The following is an 8,800-nucleotide window of genomic DNA, read 5'->3' on the forward strand; positions in this document are numbered from 1 at the left end:
ATGTTGGTTATTAGATGTTTGCAGCTGAACCTGCAGAACCGATCCGTTCGTGTTTCCGTTCTACCGGGAACTTGAACGGGTTCTGGACGGTGGAAGAACGTTCTGTGCTCGGAACCCTCAAAGTTGGGCTGACGGTGGGCGGGTTCTGGGGTTCTGCTCCTCATGGCTCATTTCCATGTCCGCCTCGCGATTGGCTGCCGGGTTGGAGGAGCGCGCAGCTGATTGGTCGGCTTGGGTGCCCTGCAGGGACAGCCTCGCTTCTGATTGGCCGCTGCCTTGAACCGTTCTTATCATCGAACACCTTCTTTAAAGTGTTTGTTTGTCCTCAGAAAGGATAAAAGGCGCAGGCGCGGCCGTGTGCACAAATACTTACACCGGGCGGCGCGTGCGTGAAGCCGCTCGGAGTGAAAGATGCAGAGCTCGAACTTCCGTCTGGATGATTTCCTCGCGGGATGGATCGGCGGTGAGTGACAGACAGACAGACAGAGACCTGATGCTCCTTTCTATTTCTGTTTTTCATTAAAGTTCACAAAGTCAAACTTTTATTGTGGGAGAGCGGGGGGGGGGGTTGTTTGGACCCCCCCCCCCCCGTTTTTGTTTACGCGGATTTTCCGCTCCCCCCCATCTCCGTGCCACACTGACCAGTGGCCTCATATTGGATCATATTGGACCGAATCTGGTTCTGAGGTCCCACATCTGGCTTAGACCTGGGGTGGGGGGGTGTGGGCGGCAGAAACTTTCTTGGGGCTGCAGGGACGCGCGCGGCCCCCGGGGGGAGGGGGGGCAGCCCTGCCCTGTGATTGTGTAATCTAAAGTCGACCTACATTCGCTTTTAGTGCCATAAAATGATTTTCCTGGAACAGGAACTGGATCAAAAGTGGGATCCCTTTGATGGATCTGTGGATCCTCCAGGACTAGATCTTCCAGCTGGCCTGAAGGAAAGTCCGAGGTTTGGGTTGGAGCCTCACGAGCTTCCATCCACCGATGAAAAATCCCTTAGATGGGGGTCCGGAGGCTGCAGGAACCAGGACCCTCACGCTCAGACAGATGTTGAGGTCCTCCCAGCTGCAGATGAAACGATCAATAAAACGGCTGCCGCCTCCTGAAGACCACGGCGGCGTCCCAACTCCTCCCCTACCCACTACATAGTGTACTACAGATGGGGCGTTTGCCATTTTGTAGTGATCGATGCTCACTAGATTAGCGAATGCTTTTAAATCCAGGGCTCTACAGTCCTGCACCATCTAGTTTTTCGGGTGGGAATTCGGACACACCCCTGACGTTTCTCCAGCCTCCCGGCCCGCGCTGCAGGTCCACAGGTCAACCTCCGTCATGGCGTTCACTCCTCTGTGTTTCTTCTGCAGGAGCCTCCAGCGTGGTGGTGGGACATCCGCTGGACACAGTCAAGGTACGGCATCTCCGGACCCGCTCTGTCATCGCCGCACCAACGCTTTTAGGACTTCTGACGCTTTTGAAAGCCCTCAGACTCTAAAGCGGAACATTCCACGAGACCTTCAGGAGTCAGAGGATCGATGGGCTTAACGGGTTTTTCCTGGTCCAGCTTCAGCAGAGCCCATGTTTTGTGTTTCAGACCCGACTGCAGGCGGGAAAAGGCTACGGGAGCACTCTGCACTGCATCCTCTCCATCTACAGGAAGGAAACGGTAACCGGCCCGGCTCCACCTCTGTGGCACCTTCAGCCCGGCTGCTGGTTCTGGTTCTGGTTCTTCTGTGGGTTAAGGACGGAGATGACGCTTTTCTCCCGTGAACCTCCAGGTGGCGGGCTTTTTCAAAGGCATGTCGTTCCCGCTGGCCAGCATCACCGTCTACAACTCCGTTGTGTTCGGGTTCTTCAGCAACGCGCAGAGGTTCATCAGCACCTATCGCTACGGCGACGGGCGCCACCCCTGCAGCCTGCTGGACCTGACGGCGGCCAGCATGCTGACGGGGATGGTGTCGGTGGGTCTGGGGGCGCCGGTGGACCTGGTCAAGATCAGGCTGCAGATGCAGACGCAGACGGTTCTGGCAGGTGAGCAGAGGGCAGGCAGAACCGCTGAACGTCACATACTTTTTTAATTATTACATCATCGTGTTGCTTTACATCAAGCACCCCCTAGGGGTCACTTAAAGAACTGCTCTGGCTCCATTTACTGTTTTCTTTTTTAAAGACGTTTCAACCCGGAAGTGAAAGAGTTGGCTGTGTCGGGACAGAACCTCCTAAACAGTGAGGCCCCTTCATCGCTTTCAGGCCCGGCAGAACTTCTCAGGGATGTGAAAGGATCCGAGTTAAATCCAGAGTCAATCCTGGTTCTGATCTGTTTGCAGATAGAAACGTCTGCAAAAACCCAAACGGATTTCTGCCTTAAATATCTTTTTACACTTAATAGAAAACAAAAGGAACCAGTGATTTCTCAGTGAGATGCAGCAACTTGTTTAAGACAATAAATCTGGATTATTTTAAATCCTTTGATCTTGAAAACAAATTAGTTTAAGTAAAAATATAAAATAAAAGTATTACTTTAAGTAATGTTTTTAGACAAAGTAATGGTGAATGATGAGTGGTAAAAAAACAGATGTATTTACTGTTTCATTTGAATTATAACACAGAACTTATATTAACAAACATTTACATATTTTTTTAATAAATGTATCTTAAAATGAATCATTCTAGTTTTTAATAAGAATGTTTAGAAATAAGAATAGTTGGGCTGTTGAAGCTCCTAAAACAGGATCTATTGGAGGAAAATGGATCTACTCTAAAGATTTAAAACATTTTATCGATACTTTATTTTAAACTAATGTTTTCAGTTTTCACAGCATTAAACCTCAATGTGAGATTTCTTTTGTCCTAAAAGAGCAGAGAAAGGCCTAAATAAATGTCCAAGCTTTAATCCTTTTTGTAAAATGATCCAAACTTTCTGGTTTCAGAGGATGGGATTTGTGCTTCAGTGGTTTCGTTTGCGTCGCGCCTTTCTGTTAAACTTTAAATTCTCATAAATCGGAGGTCTCATAAGTTTAGGCGCTGAGTCGGCACATCGCTCTGTTTCTCCTGACGCCGTTCCTGAGCGACGGCGGAAACAGCCGTGATTGTTTTACGACGGAGCAAAGTGTCTCCGCTCGAAGCGTCTGGATGAGCCTGAAAGTCAAAAAGGTTTTATCAGAGAAATAAAAAAAAGGTGGTTTTATTTACGAGACTAAACTTGCTGAAAAGCAAAGTTTGACGGCTGGCGGCTTCTCTGCAGCCGACCCCATCAGACTCTAACGCCGCCGCCGTTCTCCGCCCCCCCCCAGAGAACCTGAGCTTTGCCGGAAACGTGGCGAGCGGCTCCGACATCCCCCTGCGCTCCGTCTCCGTCTCCAACCAGCAGCTCTACCGGGGGCCCATCCACTGCGTCAGCAGCATCCTGCAGACCCAGGGCGTCCAGGGCCTGTACCGGGGGGCCGGCGCCATGGTCCTGAGGGACGTGCCGGGGTACGCGCTCTACTTCATCCCTTACTCCGTCTTCTGTCGGCTGCTGACGCCGGAGAGCTCGGCGGGTCCTCATCCCTGCTCCATCTGGCTGGCTGGAGGTCTGGCAGGTAGGTTCTGAGTCCGGTTCTGAGTCCGGTTCTGCGTCCGGGTCCAGGATGCGTACAGCAATAAGGGGGGTCAGGAGTTTAAATGTGATGAAAACATTCATATTTGATGCACAAAGAAGAGGTTCAGTCCATAAAATGAACATTAGTGAAGGTTTCCATGACTTGAAACCAGCAAGAGTTAGGAGGAACTCATTACTTGAGTAATCTATTACAGTGACATCACACACCGTGACAGAAGTCGTGTGTTGTAATCTATTAGTCGTGACTTGTTAAGTGTATCAGATTACTTCCTGCTCAGAATGTCCGGGTTTGAAGCAGAAAGCCTTTGGGATAAAACGGACAAAAATCCGTTTTCTGCTCGCCGTCCGTCTTTTTTGCTTTGACCGTCTGACATCCCGGAGACAGATTCCCTGTGAGACACGGCGTCTGTCCTCCTGAGGGTGTCTGCTCCAGCTTTTCCTCACAACCATCAGCTCCGTCTCTTCAAAGACCCATGAAAATGTCTGTCTGTTGGTGTTTTTCTGATGATGGACGACGTTTCTAAAGAAAATTGAGATTAAAACTGCGTTTCTGAGTTTTTCTGTATTCAAACCTTTGTGAAATGAAAAAAAAGCTGTTTTAAAAAAAGACTGTATTTGTGATGTCAAGCTCTATGCTCCGCCCCTTTCTGATTCATCCACTGTAAGACAAATAGATCCGTGAACGTCTTTGGAATCAGGATCCAAACTGTTCAGCTGCACAGATCTGACATTTGTGTTGCATTGATAATGCTAGCTTGGGGGTGTGAGGGGCTGTAAGCCAGCAGGAGGAGGGTGTGAACAGATGGATGACGGGAAGTCAGGGCGGCCTTACTCCTCACAAACAGTCTCGTCCAGATCTTCTAGGCTAATGAAGGAACTATGTCCCTGAAAACGACACAGACTTTTGGATTTTTTTCTGTAAAAAGACCACTGGAAACACTTTGAAAATAGGTCAAATGATGATCCGGGTAAAACTTTAAACTCATTCAATCCCGGACTTTTAGTCCTTTTAGTCCGCCTTAGAAAGGCTGTTAGGCGTCGTTTGCCTGTAAAGCTTAGAGGCCAGAAGAGTTTTAGAGAAGACTCTGTAGAAACATTTGATAGGAAGTGGATTCTCAACAGCATTGAGCTTTTATTCATTAAAGATGTTTTTCCCTCTGTGATCCATATGCAGTCCAGATGAACACGATCGAGGTCATAGATGCAGAATTGTAAAGTCAGGCTTACAGGAGGCAGATGGAATAGATTCACGGAGAAGAACTTCAATTATTGACACGTTTTTGAAGAAAAATCCTGGTTTTTGATGGAATGAGTGAAGTCTGTAGATAAAAATCAGGATTAATCTTCTTTGAAGGAACTCTCTGACCTTCCCTCTCTGTATGTTTTTCCTGTACTTTACTCTGCTTTATTGACGTGTGAAGACCTCCTCGTTCTGGGAAAGTTGCAGCTTTGCCAGAAGGACTTGTTGTTCTCCTGAGAGTCGGATCCCGGAGCGTTGCTATGGAAGTCCGTCTGGAAACTGCATGTGCTCCAGATGTGGACTGACCGCCGCGATCATGTGACTGAGTCAGCTTGAAATGTTTTCAGGCACAGAAAACTAGAGGACTAGAGGTTCTGATCTCAGGTCATACACGTGACGACAAACCCCCCCCCCCCCCCCCCCATCACATGACTCTATTCACAGCCGTCAGCAATTATCTGAAAACAACCAGATGTGGCTTTGACGGACAGCTGCTCCTGTGACGTAATCTCCAGGAATCCAGGGCTTTTATTGTGAAAGGATACTTTTTATCATGTTTGATCTGCTGTTTCCGAACCAGCTTCACCTGTTGAGTCCGTTATTTATGGTTCTGCTGATGGGAGCTGAGCTCTCCCCTCCTGCTGCCCCTTAGGGTCCATCTCCTGGGTCACGGCGACGCCGGCGGACGTGGTGAAGAGTCGCATGCAGGCCGACGCCCAGCTGCACAGGAAGTACCGGGGCCTCCTGCACTGCATCCTGCACTGCTACAGGAGCGAGGGTGCTCAGGTGAGCAAGAGCTGCCTGAAGGCCACGCCCGTGTTGGGATGGAAGCGTTTGGAACGGGCAGTTCAGAAATGGTCTTACAGGAGCTTCAAAAGTGAAAAAGACGACAATTTATGAAAAATAAATGTGGGTTTATTTGCTCATTGCGACAACAAAAACAGCCTTTGTGCAGCTTTTAATGCGAGATTTTATAAATATAGTAAAGTTCCGACGGAAAAGTACATTTTATTTAATTTTTTTAAAAACTATAAACATTTTGCTAGAATAAAAAAGCGAGAATTAAAACTAACCAAAAAAGGGGTTCTAACACTGAGCCCTGAGGTACCCCAATGAAAAAGTTAACATCTTAAATGGAGAATGAGAACTTCATTCAACAGTTTATTTGTTTCTATTTTTAGGATAGAAAGACATCGGTTCAGGTGAAGTCTTTCCTTCATAATCAGCAGGTTTTCTGCATAGAAGGACTTAACATGTAAATGTGTGGTGATGTCAGCAGCCATGCAGACTGCTTGTGTAGCACACCTCATTGCACTTCATTGGTTCTTTTTCATGGAAAATATCTCACTTTAATCATTAAACCTGATGTTATTTCCTGCAGTTTGACCCCTCAAGGTTTTACCCCGACAACCTGAAGGCGCGTCCTGACCTCAACACGAGGTCAGAAGATTCTTGTCATCCCGTCCGGGATCAGTTTAAAACCTTCATCCTGGCCTTTATTGCACGGAGGTCAAAGCTGTTGATAATTTACCACGGGGCATCATTGTTGACCCCCAGAGTCAACAGCTGATGCAACCGCCGTTCAGACATAATAATAATAATAATAATAATAACTTTATTTGTATAGCACCTTTCCAGATAAAAATCACAAAGTGCTTCACAGTACAACACGATAAAACAACAGTAAAGTCCAACCGCGGCTGAAACTGGACACAAACGTGCCAACGCTCAAACAAAGCCGTTCAAAGAGGAAGCGGTCAGTTCTTTACTGCTACAGTCTGACGTTTGACCTGGAGAGGTTAGCGCTGGCGTGCTAATTGTGCTAACCTGGCCCCATCACACTGATCAGTGAAGGCGTCTCGATGCTACATCATCCAGAGATGTTAACCGTGGCTGTTGTCAACTCGTGGGAAGAAGATTTCAGAGTAGGATAGACAGTTGATCTTTATTACCTTACAGACAAATAGACAGATGAGTTTAATCTACTTAAAACATGTATATGAGTCAAAAAATAAATGAGTCTTTAGCTTTAGCATGCTACGTATGCTAAGTTAGCATACGTTTCACTGTAAATCTAAATTCAACCCTAAAATGAATTTTAATTTAGGGTTAAAACTCAGACTGTCGCTTGTTCCCATGAAATATTCTTCTAAAACAATCTGGAAAAATACAATAAAACCAGTTTTTCGTGTAACTGTTAGCATTGCTGACCATATTTTACATTTTATAGCTAATGCATAGGAAGGCAAATGCTAACCACTGCTGTCGTTGACCAGGTCTTCTTCAGAGGAGCGACCGTCAACGCCATCCGAGGCTTTCCCATGAGCTCCACCATGTTCCTGACCTACGAACTTTCCCTGCAGTTCTTCAGGAGCTTTTAGGGACGCCAGCAGGAAGTGAAGGACAGTCGCCGTTTTGGTGCAAAGCAGGAAGGGCTTTGTTACCGTGACAACGGAGGGGGGCAGAGTCACACAAAGGAAACTGCCACAGATGTTTTTTTAAAGCCCCGTTTCCAACGTATTCTTTCCAGCTGTAATCCATGTGTTGATCATGAGAGTCGGACCCCAGAAGTCTGGGAAGACGGTCCAAACCCGGCAGATGGTTGGTGCCGGACGCTCATGAGACCAGACTGGCTTACAGATAAAGACGGTCGGAACCACTGACTGGATCTGAGAACCGGACTGAGTGGGACGGCGTCCATAGAAAACGATTTACTTCCTGTTCCAACCAGGTCAAGTCGTTTTTTTTGATAATACAGACGCCGCCATGTTAGTCGCCAGGTCAGGCGATGTCAGTCAGCTGTGATTGGTCCGAGCCAATCTGAATTTCTATGGCAACCACTCTCAGCAATCGGGATCGAGCTTGTTGATAGGCCACACCCCTAGCAGTTGGAAGCGGTTAGACGAAATATGTCTATCAATCTTTTGAACGTTGGACCTGGGGGCAAGGAGGCTCCGCCTACTTTTATTAAGCCCTCTGATTGATCAGTTTATAACTAGAATAATTGAACTACAGTATCAGAGAAAGAATGGTTGGGGAGGGGCACTCAGTCCAGTTCTCATTTACAGTCCAGCAGAAAGGGAAGGAAAGGACTTCAATCAGTTTGTGGCTTCACATAAAAGTTATGTAAGAAGGAATTTACTATGCTTTGATCTGCACTTGTCTAGGCAATAACCGCATAAATTCAGTGATGTATTACATCCTAAAGCTTGTTACAACGATGGCAGTTTTCCAATAGAAGCATTAATTATAACTTTGGGATGTTTTTGAACTTGGTGAACTCCTTCTGGAGTGAAGAAAGGGACTTACAGGATATTCTCACGTCTCATGTGGAGCCATTTCATTTTAATTACTGACATTTACCCATAACGTTTAAACTCTGCCAGAAAAACAGGAAAAAAGGAGGATCTCTGGAAGATGTGGCCTTCACAATCCAAATGTGAAGCTTCCCCTTTTTTCTTTTTTACTGGATTGATCTGACTTTTTTTATTTCATCTGTTTTACCTTCTTGCTTTTATAAACAATTTACTGACAATTTTAGAGGATTTGTTGAAGCTAGAATCATCATCCATCCTGCCACATTTCTTGTTTCTTATATTAAGAAGATCTGTTTGTGTTGTTTTTACCTGAATGTAACACTTTAAAAAAAGGGAACTATTTGAAATAGTTTGGTGTAAATGTTTGTAAATACATCAATGACGACGTCTTATTGCACACAAATAAAGCTTTAGAAGAAACATTTTGTCCCTTGTCTCCCAGAGGTCGTGCGGTCATGTGATGACCTGATAATCTTTTGACCAAAAACACTCAACAGACTATCGATCTGTCTCATGACGTACGTAGGCAGCAGCTTTGACCTTTCACCTGCCGGCGGCTCATTCTGTGTCCACCAGGGGGCGGCACATCAACACAAAGAACCTTTTCACCTGAAAGGGATGAGTAGGAAACCCAGGAACCAAACC

At 46.4% G+C, this 8,800-nt stretch overlaps 1 protein-coding gene across 1 annotated transcript; it reads left to right on the forward strand.

The window, feature by feature from the left end:
• Positions 1 to 309: 309 nt before the first annotated feature.
• Positions 310 to 8,575, forward strand: slc25a48 (solute carrier family 25 member 48). The gene is made up of 7 exons (XM_004073687.5): positions 310 to 463; positions 1,365 to 1,408; positions 1,592 to 1,663; positions 1,776 to 2,028; positions 3,291 to 3,578; positions 5,491 to 5,624; positions 7,115 to 8,575. Exons 1-7 carry the CDS (start codon positions 412 to 414, stop codon positions 7,217 to 7,219), a joined length of 948 nt encoding a protein of 315 aa, XP_004073735.1. The 5' UTR covers positions 310 to 411; the 3' UTR covers positions 7,220 to 8,575.
• Positions 8,576 to 8,800: the final 225 nt, after the last annotated feature.

The sequence above is a fragment of the Oryzias latipes genome, chromosome 10 (assembly GCF_053564925.1).
Source record: "Oryzias latipes strain Hd-rR chromosome 10, Olatipes_Hd-rR_3.1".
Classification (NCBI taxonomy): domain Eukaryota; kingdom Metazoa; phylum Chordata; class Actinopteri; order Beloniformes; family Adrianichthyidae; genus Oryzias; species Oryzias latipes.